This window comes from Physeter macrocephalus, chromosome 14 (genome assembly GCF_002837175.3).
Source record: "Physeter macrocephalus isolate SW-GA chromosome 14, ASM283717v5, whole genome shotgun sequence".
NCBI lineage: Eukaryota > Metazoa > Chordata > Mammalia > Artiodactyla > Physeteridae > Physeter > Physeter macrocephalus.
Genome location: NC_041227.1, coordinates 121,311,718 through 121,336,278, shown reverse-complemented (window position 1 = coordinate 121,336,278; position 24,561 = coordinate 121,311,718). Strand labels below are relative to the sequence as shown.

At 36.9% G+C, this 24,561-nt stretch overlaps 1 protein-coding gene across 2 annotated transcripts in view; it reads left to right on the top strand.

Annotated features, from left to right (window-relative positions):
- Positions 1 to 24,561, top strand: part of SMURF2 (SMAD specific E3 ubiquitin protein ligase 2) — a 123,297-nt gene that overhangs the window by 87,470 nt on the left and 11,266 nt on the right. For both annotated transcript variants that reach the window (XM_024130338.2, XM_024130340.3), the window contains exons 5-12: positions 471 to 536; positions 2,051 to 2,135; positions 5,113 to 5,196; positions 7,284 to 7,486; positions 9,985 to 10,069; positions 14,065 to 14,223; positions 21,007 to 21,199; positions 22,255 to 22,358. In XM_024130338.2, coding sequence (XP_023986106.1) covers positions 471 to 536; positions 2,051 to 2,135; positions 5,113 to 5,196; positions 7,284 to 7,486; positions 9,985 to 10,069; positions 14,065 to 14,223; positions 21,007 to 21,199; positions 22,255 to 22,358 — 979 coding nt within the window. The remainder of the gene's footprint in view (positions 1 to 470; positions 537 to 2,050; positions 2,136 to 5,112; positions 5,197 to 7,283; positions 7,487 to 9,984; positions 10,070 to 14,064; positions 14,224 to 21,006; positions 21,200 to 22,254; positions 22,359 to 24,561) is intronic.

Below are 24,561 nucleotides of genomic sequence, written 5' to 3'. Positions count from 1 at the left end.
CAAACAAACAATGACAACAACTAACATTTATTGGACACTTAGGTGCCAGGTACTGTGCTAAGAGTTTTACATAACCATCTGATTTAATCCTTAATAGGAGGTAAGTACTACAATTATACACGAGAAAATCGAGACTTGGGGATAAATTGCTTAAGAACAAAACTATTAAGTGGCAAGCTAAGACTTAGACCGAAGTGTTCTGAAATCTTTGGAGAGAAAATACTGCATGTTGGCACCAGTGTCATGGTTTTTGAAATCTGAATTTGTCAAAACTTTTGTCAAGACATTTATACTAATATTATGTACGCAGTTAGAGAATTTTAAACATTTGTCTCATTAAAACTTGATTAATTCTTTAAATGATTGGTCTGATTTCCAGTGGCTTGTAGAAATTTACTATCACTCTGTAGATGTGAGAATCTCTTATACCAACTTATTTTTTGCCTTTTGCTGTTGTTGATTTGAAATAGATCAGAGGTTGGATCTATGCAAACTTGGGCCAAATGACAATGATACAGTTAGAGGACAGATAGTAGGTAAGTGTGGAATTGAAAGTTATGTGAATTTTGGCTTTATTTAAGCTGACCTAAACTCTAAATACCTTTAAAATCAAAGTACAGTAACTGCAGCTTCATTGTATTGGCATGAATTAAATGAGTCATGTAAAATTATTCAAATAGTGGATGCAGAATCTAGGACAACTTAATTTTTTTTAAAAGCAAAAAAAATACAAATAATGTAAAAAATAGGCTCCTAATGTGAAGAACTATCGATCCTTTAGGAAGGAATTCTTTAAAAGTATATAAATACAGTAGAACACTGAGATAGACTTTATAGATGATACTAAGGTTTTCTGAAAGTAATTCTCAAACTGGTTCTTGAGTAAGAAAAACCAGTTTAATGCTTTGCAGTTTTAAAGTAATCTTTACTAATAGAAAAAAATAGAATGGTAGTATAGCACTGATTGGAGAAAGGGAAAAATTGATACCTTACTCATAAGGCATTTAGTGGGCTAGTGGGGTTATCTTGAATTGGCCCCTTTATATAAAATTTCCTGAGACTTATCTTAAGAATTGATTGAGATTTGATCAAGATACCTAGAATGGTAGGGCACTGAGGTGGGCTCCTTTGAAGCTTCTTAAAGAAGTAACAGGCAATTGGAATCTTACCATTGCATTATAGAGCAGAATTTAGAATAACATGATTGCATTATATGAACCTATCAGAGAGGTTTTAGTTGCGGAAAGGACTTGAAGGACTTAGTTTTACAAGGCAGTGAATTAGGTTCATAGAGAGTTGCCAAAGTAGCATCATAACAAAAGCCCTATTCTGGTTATTGCAGGGAAATATCTACAGTACAGCGTTATTCATAATTCCTGTCATTCTTAGATTGAGAAGGAAGTTAAAAACTCAAAAATGTGGAACACACAAATATACCTTTCATGTGTTACGCCTCTTTTTAAGTGCACTAGTGGCCTTGCGTTGCCCCATTAGGATGAGAAAAAAGGAGTTAGACTCTCCTCCATGAACATGATAAAGTGTAGAAAACCTTAAAGAGAAAAATCTCATGGACAAAGAAATTGCAGGGGCTTCCCTGGTGGCGCAGTGGTTAAGAATCTGCCTGCCAGTGCGGGGGACACGGGTTCGAGCCCTGGTCCGGGAAGATCACACATGCTGTAGAGCAGCTGTGCCCATGCGCCACAGCTACTGAGCCTGCGCTCTAGAGCCCGCGAGCCACAACTACTGAAGCCTGTGCGCCTAGAGCCTGTGCTCCACAACAAGAGAAGCTGCCGCAGTGAGAAGCCCGCTCACTGCAATGAAGAGTAGCCACTGCTTGCCGCAACTAGAGAAAGCCTGCGTGCACAACGAAGACCCGACACAGCCAAAAAAAATAAATTAAAGAAAAATTGCAGAATTTAGTAGAAACCAAAGAGTTCGTTCTTAAGTATTAAAATAAGCTAAAACAGGTGTCTTTCAAAGAGAAATATTTTAAATTGCAGTAATTCTTTCTAGTTCTGTGACTCTTAGTAATGTTTTTGTTGTTTAATAGTAAGTCTTCAGTCCAGAGACCGAATAGGCACAGGAGGACAAGTTGTGGACTGCAGTCGTTTGTTTGATAATGATTTACCAGATGGGTAAGCAAAAATCATTAGATAAAATCACTAAAATAATGAGAAATAAGTTGGTGTTTATATTTAAGTTTAGAAATTTGCTGATCAATTCCAAAATCTAGGTTTTCCTTGTACTTAGAAAATTAGTGAGGGATCTTATCACAACAAATTCGTAAAATAAGCCATGAATTAGATATGTTACATTTCTTTTTTAAGAGTTTTGACTAGGAGACAAATCAACTTTCTTGACAAATTTAAATCTCCTGTAAATATTATATATTCAAAAGGAAAACTTTTTTGATTGATTAAATTATTCAAAACAAGGCATGTAGGTGCTGAATCTGAGGCATTGCTCTATTTAGAGGGATGGGATACAGAATTTGTGTAATAGTAATTACAATAACATAGTAACATTTATTGAGCCTGCAAGTGTCAAATAGTGTTATAAGAACTTTATATCATTTATCATTACATATATATCATCACATGATATACATTAGATCATTTAATTCTCATAATGTGATTCTGGAATTAGACCATTTGGGTTCCAATCCTTACTCTTCTGTTTAGTAGCTTTATGAGTTTAATCAATTTATTTGACTTTTGTAAGCTTTGGTGTATATTTATTTATCAAAGAGGATAATGATAATAGTATATACGCCATCAGTACTTGTGAGGATTAAATGAAATCATTCATGTAAAGCACGTAGCACAATGTCTTGCATAGAGTAAGTGCTTAATAAATAATTAGCTATTATTACTACTACTGTTACTACTATTATTACCCTCATGCGTTTTACAGACTTACGAAACTGAGACTCAGGTTAAGTGTTTTGCCAAAGGCCACATAGAAATGGCAGAACTGGAACACAGATTTAAGCCTTGATTCCAAAGCTTATGCTTTTTATCATTGCTCTCTATCTTTGTTTCATACTAGTTCTGACACCTTACCAATTTTATTTTTAATTTTCAAAGTATTTTTAATTAACTTCAATGAGGTATAGTTTACATACAATAAACTATATCCATTTTAAGTGTATAATTGGTTGAGTTTTAAGTTATTTTTGACATGAAATTTCAAATCCAAGCTATGGTATTTGCTCATTTTGTGTAAGCTATTAAAAATTGCTGTAATTTAAGTCTGTTTATAGATCATTTTAGCTTCTTGATATATCTTAATTTTTATGGATTTGAGGTGGATTATGGTACTTTTGAAGGGGAAGTTTAGGATGAAATAACTAGTCAGTATCGAGAGATTACAACAGTTGTACGGCTTATTCTAAATTTGTTCTACATTATTGTACTATAATTGTAATCACAGGGGAAGAAACCTGTTTAGCATCTTTTTATTTTCTATTGTTTAAGGCCTCCAAACCTCTGCCAGTGGTTTGGTGGAATATTAACATAACTATAGTCACTCGCCTAATTTTTTTGTTATATGAATTAATAGGATATTGAGGAAGAAGTGGCATTATTGCTTTTTAAAAAATTAGTTTGAGGGCTTCCCTGGTGGCGCAGTGGTTGAGAATCCGCCTGCCGATGCAGGGGACACGGGTTCGTGCCCCGATCCGGGAAGATCCCACATGCCGCAGAGCGGCTGGGCCCGTGAGCCATGGCCGCTGAGCCTGTGCGTCCGGAGCCTGTGCTCCGCAATGGGAGAGGCCACAACAGTGAGAGGCCCACGTACCACAAAAAAAAAAAAAAAAAAAAATTAGTTTGAGAAATAGCCCATGTTGGTGAGGTTGTGGAGAAAAAGGAGCGCTTGTACAGTGTAGGTGGGAATATAATCAGTACAGCCACTGTGGAAAATGGTAGGGAGGTTCTTCAGAAAGTTAAAAACGGAATTACCGTATGTATGATCCAGCTATCCCACTTCTGGGTATGTATCCTAAGAAAATGAAAACACTAATTGAAAGAGGTAAATGCACCCCTTTGTTCATTGCAGGATTATTTACAATAGATAAGATATGGAAGATAGATAAGATATGGAAGCAGCCTAAGTGTCCATTAATAGATGAATGGATAAAGAAGATGTATTACACACACACACATACACACACACACACACAGGAATATTGCTCAGCCATAAAAAAAAGAATGAGATCTTGTCATTTGCAACAACATGGATGGATCTAGAGAGTATTATGCTAAATGAAATAAGTCAAAGACAGATACCATATGATTTCACTTATGTGTGGAATCTAAAAAACAAAGCAAACAAAACAGAAACAGACTCATAGATACAAAGAACAAACTGTATTGGTTTGCCAGAGGGGAGGGGAGAGGAGGGGAAATTGATGAAATAGGTGAAGGGGATTAAGAGGTACAAACTTGCAGTCATAAAATAAGTAAGTCATGGGGATGTGATGTACAGCATAGGGAATATAGTCCATATTGTAATAACCTTGTATGGTGACAGATGGTTCCTAGACTTACCTTGGTGATCATTTTGTAGTGTATAGATGTCAAACTACTATGTTGTATACCTGAAACTAATATAATATTGTATGTCAACTATACTTAAAAAAAATTCATAACTTTTAGTAGAAAATGTGCAAGAGAAAATAAAAATATGAAGATTTTAAAAATTAGTTTGGGTAGGCTAAATGCTTTGAAAAGCTTTTATATACTTTTCTAGTTAAATTTAATTTTTAAAAATTATGTATAATTTTTATTTTTAGTATGGCCTTTTTTCCCCCCACTAAATTCTGGAGAAATTAGTATAATTTAATTGAGCATTGTTGACATCATTGAAAAATTCTCCATTTGGCTGATGGAAAATATTAGTCACACCTCAGTATAAATATTTTAAAAGCTTCAGAATTCTAGAAGGCATACTGTACAGTTCTAAAATAAGTTGAAACAATTCCTATATTCTGTGCATTGCCTTTTCAATTTGTCATTCCTGATTCATAACAGCAAATGTCTTCCTGGCTTGTTCTAAAAACATTCCATGTCCGGCTTCCTATTACTGCTTTATCTCTCAATATTTTTATTTAAGCTGGGAAGAAAGGCGAACTGCCTCTGGAAGAATCCAATACCTAAACCACATAACAAGAACTACGCAATGGGAACGCCCAACACGGTAAGAACATACAAGTATCTTCCCATGGTCTATGCTGTTTGCCCTCCTGAAGTCCCCTATCTGTTTATGTGTCAGCTTTACCAGATTTCCTTTCTTGGTTTAAACTGCTCTAGATCAGTAGATCGATCTTATAGCAAATGCCATGATTATTTTTAATAAAGATTGCTTAGCAGGTCATCCTGTTATTGTAGCTCCATGGCCTGTGATGGTGTTCAATAAATATTTATTAGATGAGTTAAATGAATACATTGAGAAGTCATCTTATTTCTAGGACTCTTAAAAAAATTTTTGAGTCCATTGAACGGCTGTAACAAAATATGTATACAGGATCTCCATTTATTCAGTAATGTCAGGGGATGATTATATTGTGTCCAGTAAGGTCTTTGACCAAGATAAGAGCCAGATGCTCTGAGACCATGTGGAGGGGCACCTGACTTAGAGTTGGGGGCAGGAGGGTAGAACTTGCAAAGGAAAACTCTGAAGGAGGAGAGTCTCTGAACTAAATCCTGAAGAATATGAGGATTTAGCCAGGTAAGGGGAAGGTGATAAAAAGTGTTCAGGGTAGTGGTAACAGCTATCATTCAGTTCACCAAATTGTTATATGCCAGGCACTGTGTTCAGCATTTGGGCTATAACCATGAATAAGGCAGAAAGGCCTTCCTGGAGCTTAATGTGTAAAGACATGGGGATGCAAGACAAGTTTTGAAAGCTTCAAGGAAAGCTCTTTAAATAACTGAAAATGAATAGGATAAGTGGCTGGATTTCCTTTTTTTTCAGAATAAGAAAAAAGTTTATTTGCCGCCTCTACTCAGTGTTTGTTTTGCTCCTTCTACTTTTTTTTTTTTTTTTTTCTTCCCTGAGCAGAACTGGCACCAGACATGACACAGAACATCAAATGCTTCTCATTAGCTATACTTGTATTTATTGGGGATTAATTGCTTAACTCATTGAACCACAAAGTTTTCTCTATTATACTGTGATTCTCAGATGAAAGCTTAGTTTATGTTGCCATTTTAAAAAGTGCTTATTTGAGAGTTGATTTCTAGTATTAAACTGCCAAGGATTTTATGGAAGTCAAAGAACCTATTTTTATCATATCTGAGTGTAAATAAATGTGTACTTGTGTCAGTGCTTTAGTGAAGTCTATTTCCTTCTCATTTAACTGATAAAATTGACTTTAATTTCCACATGTATAAAGTCAGTTGTGTTGTAAATGTTAGTTTAAAAATTAACTCTTGATTATCCTCTTAGTTTGGATGACCTACAAGAGACTGGCAGCTCTTTGAAGAGACAGACTATCTTTCCTTTATTCACTCAATGTTTATTGAACTACTACTCTTAAATATATGCTAAGCACTACTCTAGGTGCAGGGAATATATATGGTGGGGAACAAACTAGGCAGACTTTCTTCTCTCAATAAATATTCTAGTGGGGGAAGACAGACGAAAACAAGGATGCAAATGAGAAAAATATCAGAAGTAACTGCCATGCTGAGGAAGTAAGGTGAGGTACTGTCAAATGCCTGGGTGACTACTTTAGATCTGAAGGTCAGGAACGACCTCTTAGAGGCAACATTTAAGCTTAAACTAAGATTTGAATGACAAAAAGGAGTCTGGCCTAGGGAAAATAGAAGAAAAAAATCACTCTAGGTAGAAGGAAGGGCTACTCTCCAGCACTAAAGGTAGGATGACCATGGCAAGCTTAAGGAGGAGGAAGAATGTCAGTGTGGCAGAGGCAGAGTGGGAGAATGGTGGGACGCAGGTCTGAGGTCGCCTGTGGCTAAGCCAAGTAAGGCTTTGTGAGCTCATACTCACATCTACAAATATACGCGGATATCATATGAAATGTAATTAAAGTCAATATAAAGTGATTTGAATACGTAATTGATAATCTGCTTATCACCTGGGTTTCTTTGGTGTTTTGAGGCTTTGGGTTTGCTTTTATTGAGAGTTCTTGAGTCATTATATTTGTATTAATCATTCCATTTTCTTACAAGTGATTGTTTCTGCTGTACATACATTGTCTTAAAAATTCTGCTTTTGGTATCTGAGTTGAGTAACTTTTTTTCCTTGTTACTTTTCGATAGACCAGCATCTGAATATTCTAGTCCTGGCAGACCTCTTAGCTGTTTTGTTGATGAGAACACTCCAATTAGTGGAACAAATGGTGCAACATCTGGACAGTCTTCAGATCCCAGACTGGCAGAGAGGAGAGTCAGGTCACAACGACATAGAAATTACATGAGCAGGACACATTTACATACTCCTCCAGACCTACCAGAAGGCTATGGTATGACAACTAGCAGAGGAAAAATAAAGTGTGTTTTACTGATTTCAGCTTGCTAAGAAGGCAGAAAATCAACTTTTAAAGAAGTTATTAATCTGGGTTTAGGAATTCTGAATGAAAATCAAAGTAAATGTAAAACTCCCCAACTTTGAAAAGTCTTTGAAGTGGTAGAAGACTAACAACACTTTGACTTTGGGCTAGTCATTTAACCTTAACCTTTTTGCCCAATTACAATGAAATGAGATGAATGATACCTCTCCTTTTCACAAAGGTATTGTGAGAAGCATATGAAACAATGTGAGACTGCTTTGTAAACAGGCACTGTAAAAAGTGAGATGGTGTTTTTCTTGATAATGGCAATCTGAAGTCAGACTTGTAATTTTCTAGACGTGCATATTTAGAAATAATTTTAAAAGCATATTTCTGATGGTATTTATATATTGTATTTGTATTGTCTATAATTTTGTGTTATCTGAGTGATTGGGTTATTGTAAATGATTTAGTCACTTCTGTGTTTGTGTAAAAGTACTTATAATCTTATATAATTTCCTAAATTTTAGAATTCCATGTGAAAGATGACATGAATCTTCTCATAGTTGAATACAGAACTTCCTAAATTAATTGCAACTTGTGAACTCTTGTAATGTGACCTCAGTTGTTCTCTCCTGTCTTGCTAAAAGCTTAACCAAGTTACTTAACATCCTTGCCCTTTCCACAGCCTCTAGATAAACAGTTCTGGGCTGATGATGACACCTAGTGACCAACATTGGGAACTGCCTGATCTAACTTTTATTTTTACTCCAGAATGTTTTTTTTTTAGACTTACACAAATGCATCATTCTTACTTTATTTTTTAAGTATTTTAACTATTTAATTTTAAAAAACCCCAATTTTTCCATTAATTTAGCTAGGCCACACAGGTTAACTTAAAGCACAGAGGCTAGAGCCATGGGTTTGGGAAACAGCTGGGTTCATATCCTGGCTTTGCTATATATTAGTTGTGTGATGCTGGGCACATTAACCTGTTTGAGCCTCAGTTTTATCTTCTATACTATAAAGTGGGGAAAATATTATTACCAACCATGTAGATTTGTTGCAAGAAATAAATGAAATTTCATGAGAAGTTAAAATTTAGCTGTTATTATTAATGTCCAGACCTTAGAATTAAGTATCTCCTGGCATTCTTTTTTTTTGCGGTACGCGGGCCTCTCACTGTCGTGGCCTCTCCCGTTGCGGGGCGCAGGCTCAGCGGCCATGGCTCACGGGCCTAGCCGCTCCGCGGTATGTGGGATCTTACTGGACCGGGGCACGAACCCGTGTCCCCTGTATCGGCAGGCAGACTCTCAACCACTGCGCCGCCAGGGAAGCCCTGGCATTCTTTTTAATTGCGATTATAAGGCAAGTGGTTTGGAGTGGGGGTGGTTATACTTTTACAATATTTGTGTGATTTGGATTAAAAAAAAGTTTTTTTGTACAACCAAAACATAGGAGTAAAGTGGGTACCAAGGCTGAAATTATTGCAGCTGTCATCTAGAACCAGTTTTAAACATTTTTACATTTATAATTTTAAAAGTTTAAATTGATTTTTATTACAGGTTTATAAACAAATTTATACTAATAAATATTAGCAATAGTTTTATTGTTTCATATATTGGAATTTTTCATTAGATTTTGTTTAAAAAAAAAAGGTGGTTCTGTTGCTTGAAAACATAAGTAAATAAAGACTACAGACCACCATTGAAGAAACCCTTTCACAGGTTCCTTCTCTTTGCCCTGGCCTCCTCACTCTCTCCCCAAGGGCTTTGACTTAATTTTACCTGCGGCTTTTTTTCCCCCAGTAGGCATATGTGCTCTTTAGTCTTCCTGCTCCTAACTTGATTATTTTTCCATCATTGCTTCTTTTAGGCTATAGGGTGTCTCTTCTATATTCCATCTTTTTTTGCTTCTGTTTGAGTCCAAATGTAGTCTTGAGAATGCACCTCTGTCAAGGAAAGAAAAAACATAAGTTTTGATATAAAATTAGGCATAATTTAAAAAGCATAACGAGCCTGCAAACTCTTTGAAAGTTTCTGCAAATCCCTGAGAATCACCCCAGAGTTGGTTAGCCTCTTCCTCTGAGCCCTTCTGTTTCCCTTAGGCTCCACATTTAAGACAAATAAAAGATAATTTCTTCATGTTTGTTTTATTTAATTATTGGTACTGTGACAATCTTGTTTTCTATTTTCCATTGCAACATGTTCAATATTTGAGCCACATTATAACCATAGTTGGCTTTTAAATAGCTGGGCTTTGACCCTCACCACCATTTATAAGACTGTTTCCAGGAGAAAATGTGTTCTGAGTTCAGAACAAGTGATTTGTAAAGCAGTTCTTTTGTAATAAAATAGATTGGTAATTTGGAGGGTTTACCTATTAATATAATATCATCTTAGTGTTTATAGCTGTTTTTGATTTGGACATTCTGAATATGTTTTTATTATTAGTGTTTCTTAATTTTACAGAACAGAGGACAACACAACAAGGTCAGGTGTATTTCTTACACACTCAGACTGGTGTGAGCACATGGCATGATCCAAGAGTGCCTAGGTAAGAGCTTATTCTGAATACCCTTCATGGCACTGAGTAGCCATTTCACCTAGGGTTTATTTGATTATTTAATCTTTAACTTCTTAAAATAGATGATGTAAAAGTTTGGCTCTTTCTGATCATATTTTCAGTTTGACATTTAGTAGAAAGTCCTACTTTCTTCTCTGCAACCCTACCCCAGTGCCGTACCACCCAACCAGTCTCCAGTTCCTGTCCCTCTCCCCCTTAAAAAAATCGAGGCAAAAATGTGGGTCTTTTAGGAATTTGAAAATTGACCTGGGGAAAACATACATACCCTTACAAAAACATACCCTTTTTTTTTAAGGGTAGTAAATTGATATTTTTATTTCTGGTTAGGCTTTTTTAAAAAAGGTATGTTTATTTTAACTTTATATAAGTGTATTCAATCTTCAAGTTTCATTTTAATGTAGAAAAGGAATAACCCAATTAACAAATTAATTTTAAATGCCAAAACTTGTATGTTTGAATTGCAGGCCTCGTTGAATGCATTTACTAACCAAAATGTCAGCTATCTTTTAACTTTAAAAAGATGGAATGACACAAAATCAATTTAGTAGTTTAACACAGTTTCTGGTACATTTTAGTATCAAATAATACATTTTAAACCACTAGCTATTTTGAATTATTTTCTACTGAACAGATGGAGAGTGCCAAGTAGTCCAGTTGAAGCTGCAAAAAAAGGTTGAGTTCTAAGTAAAATTCTAAATCAACTTTGTAAGCTATACATATACCTTTGTTGGATGAGGATATTTTAATTTTTTTTTTTTTTTTTTTGTGGTATGCGGGCCTCCCTCTGCTGTGGCCTCTCCCGTTGCGGAGCACAGGCTCCGGACGCGCAGGCTCAGCGGCCATGGCTCACGGGCCCAGCCGCTCCGCGGCACGTGGGATCCTCCCGTACCGGGGCGCGAACCCGGTTCCCCTGCATCGGCAGGCGGACGCGCAACCACTGCGCCACCAGGGAAGCCCCGGATGAGGATATTTTATATATTAAGTGCAACATTCCTCTCTTCAAAAAAAAAAAAGTCCTGTGGAGGGTCAAGAGATCTTTTTCTGCCTAAAGTTTGTACTCAGAGCTCTACTTGTCTAGAATCATGTTTTTGAATTAAAAGCAGATGTGACTAGCTGATTTTGGATTGCTTTGATACTCTGTTTATTTATAAATAAAGCTATTATAATGAAAATGTTATCCTTTTTTTTTTTTTGGTCGCGCTTTGCGGCTTGTGGGATCTTAGTTCCCTGACCAGGGATTGAACCTGGGCCCCGGCAGTGAAAGCACCGAGTCCTAACCACTGGACCGCCAGGGAATTCCCAAAATGTTTTACTTTGTGATAGAGCTTAATCAGAATCTTTTGAGGATGGCAGCCAAGGAAATGTGTTATCATTAATTATTGTATCAAGGTTGCCATTTCTGTGTCTTCATGATATAAGCTGTTGATTTAAAAAAAATAGTGGGGAGGAAATTTTTGTTTTATTAATAAGCTCACTGAGGAAAATCTAAGTGCCTAACTTTTAGAAATAAGAGTTTTGATGTGTAAATTATAAAAAGAAGTGTTTTGGGTTCTGTTTATCAGGTTGAAGGTCAGTAACGAACTTTTCTATAACATAATTTAAAATCATTGGAAGGAAATGTTTAGAAGAAAAATGATATTTTTAAAAAACTGAATGATTTACAACAGTGTGAAAGCTGATCTTGAGCTGCCTTTTGAAAGAGTGGTGTGTAAGCTGGCGTCGGAAGTTGAAACAGAGAGATTTTGGCACCACGGTGGGCAGTGTGTTCTTATTCCTGAGGAAACAATGTTGGTTTTTCATTAATGAATAAGGGGTTTCTATAAAGATTTAAGAATATTTCATATTGAGTATTGAATAATGACTTTATGAAATAATGCTTGGGATTATATTTCTTTTCTTTAGTCTCTATGCTCCAAATTGTTATCTTAAAATATATGTCTTTTGTTTGGGGGGATCCTTTAGTGAATATGTCTTTTGTATGGAGAATCTTTTATCAAAGCAGACTATAAATATTTAGATTCTATTAAAATATCATCACTATTCAATCAAAGAGATTTATAAAATAGTGTCACTCAGACACTTTAACTTTATGTAAAGATATCCAGTAAACTTAGATTTATCTGAGAAGTACCATTTTAGAATGTTTTGTATTTCTTTTTAAAATAATGATTAATGCTTTGTTATTCACTATATTGTATACTGACTATGTAGTCTTAAAATACAGATCTGTATTAATTTTTATGGCTGTATAACATACCATTTTCCTTTAATTATTTTCCAGTTCCACATAAAGAGTGTTTCCAGTTTTCTGCTTCTCGTCAATTCTTTAGAGCCCTCCCATGTATGACTATAAATTTATAAAATTCTAAATCAAATGATATAAAGTGAAATTCTGCATTACATCAAAAGCATTATTCATTCTTTGATTACGAAGAATGATAATTGTTTATCATTTCTAAAAGTTCCATTTAAAAAAAATCTATCTGTTCATTCTTAATAATCTCTCAGTGATAGTTTGTCTTTGTAATTGTTCCCTTTTATTATTTGTTTTAAACATTGCATATCATAGCTATTCTTTTTGATCTCTGACAGTACTTGGGGATCTAATTCCGTGGTTTTGTTTCTACTGACTCAGTCATCATGAATTCCTTTCTGAAGTGTTTGGTGATCTTTGATTGTGAGTTTGATTTTAATTGGTTGGAGTTCTGTGGACCTAAAGTGAGAATTTAGGAATTTTTCCTGGAATCACTTCATCTTCCCTTTGAGTTCTCCGTGGGGAAGTTCCAGATTTCCTTTTCCAAACTTGCTGCTGGCCTGAGGCTGAGTTTCCCAATTAACCACTACCCTCTGGCAGCCCCCCACTCTGCCTGTCTGCCACTCAGGTACCAGCTCCAGTTTAATTCACTTAAAAAAAATTTGAGGAGGATTCTTGGAACTTTTTCCCTTGCCTCTTTTGAGACTAGCAGTGTCTCAGAATAGTGTGTTCTTTCCAATCTTTAGTTCTGTAGCAGAAGAATCTCTGGGGCACCTATAAGCACAAGTTAAAAATCATTGTTCCAACAAATCTCTGGGTGCCCATCATTATGTTTTCACTATGACCAAGAAGAGGTTATTTCAGGAAAACATTTTTCTAGTTTAACTTTGAAAACATAATTTTGATGAGATTTGTCATTGTAATTATTGGTTACAGTTTAAATTTATATTAGACATGCTGCTTTTATTTCATTCATTCTTTAAGGTTCTATAAATCTTTGTCATATATAATAGTATTTTAAGAATGCATGATATAATAACAGTGGTCTTTGCTCCAAAAAGCAAAAAGTCTTTTTGCTTTTTTTATTGTAGCAGTAAACCTTAGAACATTCTTCCTAAGGTGTCTTAAACAGGTTCTTCATTCACTAGCTTTATATCTTTCAGAATTCAAAATGGAGTAGTTATCCTTTAAAATATATACCGTGGTTATTTCCAGGATCACAATTTCAATAACATTTCCAGTTTTGCTTTGTTGAAGAGCTTAAAATTAATCATGGAATGAACATTTAAACAGATTTTATGGTGTAGTAAAGAAAGAAATAATTGAAGGGAAATTTTAGAAAACATTTAATTCCTTATATCACTGACATTTGGAAAACAATATTTTGTCAGACAAGTATTGAAGTACAGTTTATGTTGGCAAATGTTGTGATTGCTTTTATATTAATTTAAAACCTGAATTACATTAAAGCCCAGGAATGAACTCACTAAAAACGTAGGCTGTGTGATAAGTTTCTGAGCCATCTATGGATTGGGTTTTGAGTATGCAAGTTTGTTAAACCATTGGGAATTAAAGATTCCAGCTGAACGTCTCAAGTTTCTGAAACAATACATTTTCTCAGACTTCATGGAATTGTTCTGTGTCATTTACACTTGCTTGGCTCAGCAGGCCCAGCACTGAGGTATTTTTTATTTTATATTTGTTTTTGCAGGGATCTTAGCAACATCAATTGTGAAGAGCTTGGTCCATTGCCTCCTGGATGGGAGATCCGGAATACAGCAACAGGCAGAGTTTATTTCGTTGACCATAACAACAGAACAACACAGTTTACAGATCCTCGGCTCTCTGCTAACTTGCATTTAGTTTTAAAGTAAGTTTTTGAACCAATACATGTTCAAATGCGAGTCCGAACAAGAGAAGACTGATAGATGCTTTTTGTAATAAATGTGGTAGAATGTCTGCTCTCTTCAATTATAAATCACTTGTTGAACATAATTTTATATAAGAATATGACAAATTTTATTCTCATGTTTGGGTATTTTAATCCCACTGTGCTTAAGTAGGAACCTGTCCTGAAATGTTAGGAAAAGGGTTTGTATCAGAGGTGCACCATAGCACACCTGCAGAGACAGGCTACTTTATGGGGTGGATGGATTTTTTTCCTTGAGTGCATCAGAAATAGCTCTAGGATAGCTGAATCTATCCCAGAGGATTTTCTGATGTGTCAGTTTTGTGCTTCAGCTTTAAGGCTTCTTTCCCATTTGCAGGACTTAGACAGTCATTCTCACAAGTCTTTGTGAATGGGCTTGATGTACCCTGGGGTTTTTTAAAATTATTAAAATACAGTTGATTTACAATACTGTGTCAGTTTCAGGTATATAGCAAAGTGATTCAGTTTGCTATATACATATGTAATATATATATATATTTCAGATTATTTTACATTACAGTTTATTACAAGATATTGAATATAGTTCCCTGTATTCTATAGTAAATCCTTGTTACTTATCTATTTTATGTATAGTAGTTTGTATCTGTTAATCCCATACTACTAATTTATCCCTTCCCACCCTCCCTTTCCCCTTTGGTAACTGTAAGTTTGTTTCCTACGTCTGTGAGTCTGTTTCTGTTTTGTATATAGCTTCATTTGTATTATTTTTTAGATTCCACATGTAAGTGATATTATATAATATTTGTCTTTCTCTCTCTGGCTTACTACACTTAGTATGATAATCTCTAGGTCCATCCATGTTGCTGCAAATGGCAATATTTCATTCTTTTTTTATGGCTGAGTGATATTTTAGAGTGTGTGTGTGTGTGTGTGTGTATACTTGGGTTGCTTCCATGTCTTGGCTGTTATAAATAGTGCTGCTATGAACATTGGGGTGCATGTATCTTTTCAAATTAGAGTTTTCATATTTTCCAGATATATGACCAGGAGTGGGATTGCTAGATCATATGTTAACTCCATTTTTAGTTTTTTCAGGACCCTCCATACTGTTTTCCATAGTGACTACACCAATTTACATTCCCACGAACAGTGTAGGAGGGTTCCCTTTTCTTCACACTCTCTCCAGCATTTATTAATGTAGACTTTTTGATGAGCTGTGGGTTAAAAAAAAATTCAGCTTTATTAAAATTTAATTGACACACAATAAATTGTACATATTTATACTGTACAGTTTAAGTTTTGACATATTATATACCTGTGAATCCATCACCATAATGGAGATAGTGAACATATCCATCACCCCCAAAAGTCTCCTCTGCCTCTTTGTAGCCTGTTGGTAGTCTCTCCTCCCATCCCTTCCCTAGTTTGCTAAGGCTGCCGTGACAAAACGTCACACACTGGGTGGTTTATAACACTAGAAATTTATTCTCTTACAGTTCTGGAGGCTAGAATTCAGAATCAAGTTGTCAGAAGGGTTGGTTCCTTCCGGTGGCTCCGAAGGAAAATCCGTTCCATGCCTCTCTCCTAGCTTCTGGTGGTTGCCAGAAACTTTACTGTTCCTTGACTTGTGGACACATTATCCCATTCTTTACCTTTGTCTTCACGTGGCCTTCTATGATCTGTTTTATCCACAAAACTTCTGCCACCAAGTGTGTGGGTTTTTTCCTCAAATATTCCAATTCTCCACGTCTGCGGACACCAGCGAGGTGTACAGTGCCTGAATTCAGTCTAATACCACGTGCAGTTAGTATCAGGCCTTACAGGTTAAGGGCTCAGTCTCACAAGACTGTTCTTACTTCTGATGCCATTTATAAGTCCCAGGCCTCCCGTATTTCTTGCCAACTGGCTATAAATCGAGTTCTCATGACTCTCTCCTTGGATTCAATAATTTTCTAGAATGGCTCACAGAACTCAGGGAAATTATTTCTTTACTATTACCAGTTTATTATAAAGGATGCAACTCAGGAACAGCCACATGGAAGAGAGGCACAAGGCAAGGTAAGGGTCAGGGGCTGCATAGAGCGTCCATGCCCTCTCCAGGCGCTTCATCCTCCGAGCACCCTCGGTGTGCTCACCATCCAGAAGCTTTCTGAACACGGTCGTTTAGGCGTTTTTATGGAGTTGTTATCACACAGGAGCGATCGACTGTTAACTCCATCTCCAGTTCCTCTCCCATTCCCCAGAGGTTGGGGGGGTGTGCCTGAAAGTTCTAGGCTTCTAATCAAGCCTTGGTCTTTCTGGCGACCATCCCCCATCCTGAAATTATATAGGGGCCTAGCAAGTCACCTCATTGAAACAAAAAATGCTCTGATACCCAGGAAATTCAAAGGGATTTAGAAGCTTCTGTGTCTTGTACTGGGGACAAAGACCAAATATTAGAACAGAATACACTCCTGTCACCTGTGTCACTCAGGAAATTTCAAGCATTTTAGGAGTTCTGTGTCAAGACCTGGGGACCAAGACCAAAGTATATTTCTTATTATGCCACACTTTCTTTCCTGTATGTCTGGGTCGAAATTTACCTCTTCTTATAAGGATACCAATTTATTGGACTTAGGGCCCCACTAATCCAGTGTGAGCTCATTTAACTTGATTAAATCTGCAAAGACCCTATTTCCAAATAAGTTCACATTCACAGGTGCCAAGGCGTAGGACTTCACGTATTTTTTTGGACACAGTTCAATCCATACCCCATCTTCAACCAACCATTGATTTGCTTTTTCTGTCACTATACATTTGCAATTTTTAGAGCTTTAGATGAGTGGATTCATACAGTATGTACTCTTTGCTTGGTTTCTTTTACCCAGCCTAGTTATTTGAGATTCATCTCTGTTGTCGTATGTATAGTTCATTTCATTGCCGGGTGGTATTCCATGGTATGGATAGACCTCAATTTATTTGTTTACCTGTTGATGAACATTTGGATTGTTTCAGTTTGGGTCATGACTAAACTGTTACAAACGTTCATGTGGGTTGTTTTATTTTTGGCCACGCTGTGTGGCATGTGGGATCTTAGTTCCCCGACCAGGGATCGAACCTGCGCCCTCTGCGTTGGAAGTGTGAAGTCCTAACCACTGGATCACCAGGGAAGTCCCGGAACATTTATGTTTAAGTCTCTGTGTGGACATTAGCTCTTACTTCTCTTTGATAAATAAATACCCAGGCTGCATAATATGGTAGATTTATGTTTAACTTTTTTTTTTTTTTTTTTTTTTTTCCTGGTACGCGGGCCTCTCACTGTTGTGGCCTCTCCCGTTGCGGTTTGCATAAAGATTTTCATATGGACTTGTGCATAAATTTCTCTTGGATAAAAACCTGGGAAGAAAATCGCTGCATAATATGGTAGATTTATGTTTAACTTTTTTTTTTTTTTTTTTTTTTTCCTGGTACGCGGGCCTCTCACTGTTGTGGCCTCTCCCGTTGCGGAGCACAGGCTCCGGACGCGCAGGCTCAGCGGCCATGGCTCACGGGCCCAGCCGCTCCGTGGTATGTGGGAACCTCCCGGACCAGGGCACGAACCCGTGTCCCCTGCACCGGCAGGCGGATGCTCGACCACTGCGCCACCAGGGAAGCCCTATGTTTAACTTTTTAAACTGCCAGATTTCTTTTCGAAGTGATTGTACCATTTGACTTTCCCACGAGCGGTGTATGAGAGTTGTAGTTGCTCTTGCTAACACTTGGTATGGTTAATCTTAATTTTGGACATTCTAATAGATGTGTAGTGTTACCTCATTATTGTTTTTGGGGGTGGGGTGGTCTGTGTTGGGTCTTCGTTGACAGGCTTTCTCTGGTTGCGGCGAGCAGGGGCTACTCTTCGTTGTCGTGCGTGGGCTTCATTGCGGTGGCTTCTCTTGTTGCGGAGCATGGGCTCTATGCACGCGGGCTTCAGTAGTTGCGGCATGTGGGCCCTAGGGCGTGTGGGCTTCAGTAGTTGATGCACGCGGGCTCAGTAGTTGTGGCTCGTGGGCTCTCGAGCGCAGGCTCAGTAGTTGTGGCGCACGGGCTTAGTTGCTCCGCAGCATGTGGGATCTTTCCAGACCAGGGATTGAACCCATGTCCCCTGCATTGGCAGGTGGATTCTTAACCACTGCACCACCAAGAAAGTCCCTCATTATTGTTTTAATTTGCATTTCTCTAATGACTAATGATGTTGAGCATCTTTTCATGTGCTTATTTCCATCTGTGTATCTTCTTTGGTGAAATTTTTTGCCTCCTTTTTTAAAAAAACTGAGTTGTTTGGTTTTTCTTGACTTTTTTTTTTTTTTTTTGCGGTACGCGGGCCTCTCACTGTTGTGGCCTCTCCCGTTGCGGAGCACAGGCTCCGGACGCGCAGGCTCAGCGGCCATGGCTCACGGGCCTAGCCGCTCCGCGGCATGTGGGGTCTTCCCGGACCAGGGCATGAACCCGCATCCCCTCATTGGCAGGTGGACTCTCAACCACTGCACCACCAGGGAAGCCCCTTTTTTGACTTTTGAGTTTTGAGAATTCTTTAGATATTTGAAATACAAGTTTTATGTCAGCTGTATGCTTTAGAAAGATTTTCTCCTAGACCGTGACTTGTCTTTTCATTTTCTTAACAGTGTCTTTTGAAGAGCATAAGATTTCTTTGAAATTTCAATGAAGTTCATTTTATCCATTTGTTCTTTTATGAATTGTGCTTTGGGGATCATATTTAAGAAATTTTTGCGTAACATGAGTCATAAAACTTTTCTAGTGTTTCAGAAGTTTTATGGCTTTAGGTTTTACATTGAGGTCTCTGATCCACTTTGAATTAAATTTTGTATCTTTAAGTTGGTATACCCAAGGTTTTTTTTGTTTTTTTGTTTTTGGATAGGATTAATACAGTTGTTTAGAGAGTATTTTTAATATATTCTGTTTTGATTTATATTATGTGTGTGTTTTAAAAAAACACCTTTATTACAATGTTCTATGAGAGTAGTAAATGGCGATTTGTAATTTTCATCAAAGCTGCATTTTCTGGGCTTCCCTGGTGGCGCAGTGGTTCCGCGTCCGCCTGCCGATGCAGGGGAACCGGGTTCGCGCCCCGGTCTGGGAAGATCCCACATGCCGCAGAGCGGCTGGGCCCGTGAGCCATGGCCGCTGGGCCTACGCGCCCGGAGCCTGTGCTCCGCAACGGGAGAGGCCACAACAGTGAGAGGCCCGCGTACCGCAAAAAAAAAAAAAAAAGCTGCATTTTCTCTGGATAGTTACACGTTCTAGGTATAAAATTTGGCCTGGTACATAAGAATCACTGTATGTAAAGTTTGGGTGATTTGTTAGAGAACTGAAAGTTATTTTTGTTTATTTTCTCATAGCTACCATTGCCCTTTACCTTTAGGTTAGGAGATTGTACTCTTGTCTGTTGTGTGTAAAATTAAATTCCAGGGAGTTCCCTGGTGGCGCAGTGGCTGAGGGTCCACCTGCCAATGCAGGGGACACGGGTTCGAGCCCTGGTCCAGGAGGACCCCACATGCCACTGAGTAACTAAGCCCATGTGCCGCAACTACTGAGCCTGTGCTCTAGAGCCCGCTTGCCACAACTACTGAAGCCCGCGTGCCTAAAGCCTGTGCTCCACAACAAGAGAAGCCACTGCAATGAGAAGCCTGCATGTGGAGGCGAAGAGTAGTCCCTGCTCGCCACAACTAGAGAAAGCCTGCGCGCAGCAATGGAGACCCAACACAGCCAAAAAAAAAAAAAAATTAAATTCCAACTGAGTCACTCAGTATTTGCATAGATATCAATAGTGAATTATCTGACTTTTTATTTTCTGACGGTTTATTGGAATTAACTAGTTCATTGTATCATAAGATTCTTTTTAAAAATTCTTAGATGCAACTTATATTATTTTTGCCAGGAGAATAAAAATATCTGTAGGAAATGTGCCTTTAAAAATTATTATTATATTTCTGCTGTACTTGGGAGATTATTTTAGTGTATTTGTGGTAAACCATATATGTGCAGTTAGAAGTCACTTTAGCACAACAGACAATGTGATTGTACTGAATGCCACTGACTATAATACTTAAAAATGGTTAAAATGGTAAATTTTATGTTACGTATATTTTACCAAAATAAAAAGACAAGTAGGGACTTCCCTCGTGGTCCAGTGGTTAAGACTCCACACTTCCATTGCACGGGGCACGGCTTCGATCACTGGTCAGGGAACTAAGATCCCTCATGCCGTGCAGTGTGGCCGAAAAAAAAGAAAAAGTAGGCACTTTATAAAGTGTTTAGACTTGTTTGTAAAGTGCTCATTTCTCTGTGCCAGTAACTTGCTGTGGCCTCCCACATTCCTGTGGTCTAGACTGTTGCGTGCATAGGAGAAGGGGTCCCTGCCAAGCTGCCAGTTCAAACTGTCTCTTCCAGAGAGACAGACTCTAGATAACAGGCACAGGGTTTGGCCTATGCCTGAATTTTAAAGGGAGAGATGGTAAAGTACGCAGAAGAAAATGGAAACGGTATTTGAGAAAGTTGTTCTCAGCAGCTGTATAAAAGTTTTTTGAATAAAACTCTGTTATCCACTTCTGCAAGTTCCAAGAAATAAACTTTGGAGCTAGTTTATTGTCAAAACTGTCAAGCTAAGAATATAATAAGGCCTAGAAATGCTATAGGTAGACTTGGTTTAGCGTAGGATGCTATTTTAAATTTGTAATTGCAATCTCTCTTGTTTAAAATACTTCAATAATATTTGTTTACTTTTAGTCGGCAGAACCAATTGAAAGACCAGCAACAGCAGGTGGTATCGTTGTGCCCTGATGACACAGAGTGTCTGACAGTCCCACGGTACAAACGAGACCTGGTTCAGAAACTAAAAATTTTGCGACAAGAACTTTCCCAGCAACAGCCTCAGGCTGGCCATTGCCGCATTGAGGTTTCCAGGGAAGAGATTTTTGAGGTAAACTTGCAAGTCTTGTTTTAAAGTAGAGAAAAATTAATTCAGTGATGTACTCCGTTTTCCACATATATTCTGGGGGACTCATATCTCTTTAGAATGGGAGAATTTTCATTAATGTCTTTTTTACTTGTGGGAATAAAGGCAATAATATTGGAGAGATTTAATACATAAGATAAACATTTAAATGGGATGAAGTGTGAGATGTTCTGATTGGGGCAGCTTGGTCCTTGCAGTTGCAGATACTTATTTGTTAATGAATTTTAAAAGACCACAGATATTATCCATCCCTTATTTTCTAATTCTTCCAAGAGGTTAGGGACTCTTAAATCAAAAAGTCATTACTGTTGGACTACTTCCTTAATTTATTGACAATCTTCCTTTCTAGTATATCCTTTTATCTTTGGATTTATAGCTTTAATAGCAACTTCAAAGTTCTTACATAATAAATGGCAGAGGTCCAAGGCAGGGGTTTCCCTCTTATTAGAGTGTTCTGGGGCAAAAGCAGTTTGGGAACTTTATAATCCTTCTCCCAAAGGATGAACTTTTTTCTCTCAGGACCATTCTGACCTTGTTTGTAGTCAGTCATTTGTATTTTTAAAATAATAGAAAGTTGTCTGTTTAGTGAAGATCACATTAATGATTTTTTAATGTTCTTTGAAACTTTCTTTTTCTTACCTTTACTTTCTACTGGTGTCTGTGACCTAGAATTAGGTCAACTAACTTAAAAAAAAGTGGTACTTCTATCAGATTCTGTTTTTTAATGTTAGTGGAATCATTGCTATGGTTCATAGGACTTAAATATGGAGCTTTGCATTTAGTAGGCTTTTAATATAATATCTATCAAAGGAATTGGTTTCAGTAGTACAGTATTAAGCTATATCCATTTTGTTTTTAGAAGTTCCATGAGGTTTCAAACACTTGGAGTTTATCCATTGATTTGATTGTTGAACAGATTCTACCTTATTTAAATAAACATGTTTTCTAGGTGGAATGGAGGGAGAGTTTAACAGGTTAAAAGCACCTAGTAATAATAGTATATTAAACATTTTTTTCAGGAATCATATCGACAAGTCATGAAAATGAGACCGAAAGATCTCTGGAAGCGATTAATGATAAAATTTCGTGGAGAAGAAGGGCTTGACTACGGAGGGGTTGCCAGGTAAAGCCTTGCTCATCAGTAAATGACAAAAGGATCCTTATATTTACAAATTTAAGATGCTCCCTGTGGTGTGACTTTCTCATTGATATTTATTTTCTAGCATAATATTCCCTCATGTTTGCAATACAGAGGGTACCCTAGTAATATATTTATAATTAGGATAGTACTGTTACCAGAAGAGTGTTTGTGAACTCCCGAATGGATCATGTAGTCCAATGAGACTTTCTCTGAAAACTAGCTGCAACCCTATATGGACTGTTGGTAGGGTCTGCAGGCCCGATATTTTCTCCATTTCTCTCCTTCAGTACATGTTATTCCCTGCTTTACATTGTCAGTAACAATCTTGAGATTTTAATGACGTATTCTAAACTGAATACTGTTTCCCTTTGCTTACACTGCCATGCTTTTTAACCTTGTTAAAGGAATGTTTGTGTCTGTTAAGTATGTATGTATATCATAAGTGGTCCTTAGAATGTTTCAATACAGAAGCTACAATGTTTCTGCTACATTCAAACATCAAGTATTTTTTTTTCCAGGTGTGATGAGAATTCACTTTATATAAATGTAGCAGAAACATTGTAGCTTCTGTATTAAAACATTTTAAGGACCGTCATGATAATTCTGCTTCCCTTAATCTAAATCCAGCCTAAATTAAATTTGTGTTTCCACCAAGTCCCATAATCGTTATTTGGCATTACTTGTTTTCACCTGTAGACATACTTTCATTCTGTGACCTCTTTACCTGCAAATGGATAGTTTCTTTAGTTTGGATTTTTAGCATTTATCACTTGTACATCATACTTAAGGATTGATAGTTTCTGTGGATTGCTTATGATTTACTCATAAGTAGATTTTGAATGCTTGTTGGGAAAACTTGTTAATTATCGGCTGATGGAATCTAAATGCTATAATTATATGTATAGGCCAAATAAGTAGTTAGTTTTTTGTTGTTTATTTCTTAACCTCACTACTTTCGGGGTTTGGGCGGACTAAATGTGATGTGGCAGTGAACTGCTTTTTCTGATCTTTATCCCATAGTAGAACCCAAAAGTAGAGTTTTGCTTTTATGCATGTTCTAAATACTTAGTAAGACAAAACAAAAGTTGGACTTTCTTTTAAAAAACACACACATGCATAAAAAAACATACAAGACACAATAGGTGGGAAGGTTGCTTATGTGGAGACCTCACTTTTTAATCTCTAGAGTTTTCAAGTACTGTGTTGGCCAAAAAGTTTGTTCGAACGAACTTTTTGGCCAACCCAACATTAAATGTAGTGATTTGATTTAGACTCCGTCAAATGATAGGACTTTGAAATATTTTCCTTTAACTACTTTAATAGTGTTTCACTGCATTTCCTAAAAATATATTATTCCATCTGTTTAATCCGTAATATCAGAATATATCATTTATGTGCCTTTCCTAGCCGAGGAATGACAGGAGTTGAGACTAGAATGACATCTCCCTAAAGCCTAGTCATTTTATTTCAGTTTCACCAAGATGAATAACAAGTTGTCTTTCATACTTTGAAAAATATAAATGATTTAATAAGTGCTTAAGTTGATAGTACTGTTTATTATGAGGTTTTAAAAACACCGTTGTATGCTTGAAACCAAGAAGTGGTATGGAACATACCCAGAAAATGCAGGCTTGCCCTTGTGTTCCCACCTATGCCAGATGCCTTGCAGTTTCTCACCACATACATTTTTATCATGGTGTATTTTAGGGTTTACACAAAAAAGATAATGGAGATGGATAATGAAATTTTCGTACTAAAACAATATCAACAATAAAACATACCCTTGTCCAAAAGTAAGAGTAAATTAATGTCATATATCTGTATAAACTAGTATAAATCTGCCATGATTGGAGAGGACCAGGGTGGTATAGATGGACCACATGGATGTTTTGAAATAATACCATATTCTTCTCTTTATTTTATACTTATTATGAATTACAAATTTGTTTAGCAATTAAAAGTAACAGACCAGTGGGCTGCAGCATCTGAGTAGTTGGTACTTCTGGATATTATCCTTAAATTCTCTGATGTTAAAATGTCATAAAATTACCCAAAATTGAGTGAGAAGTGACTTCAATAAAACAAGAGTTTTCATTTGCTTTTGGGCCATGGTAGACTTTTCTAATGTGATTTTATATAACTAGTTAGTGCTTTATTTTGTTTTATTAAAAACTTCTTGCTAACA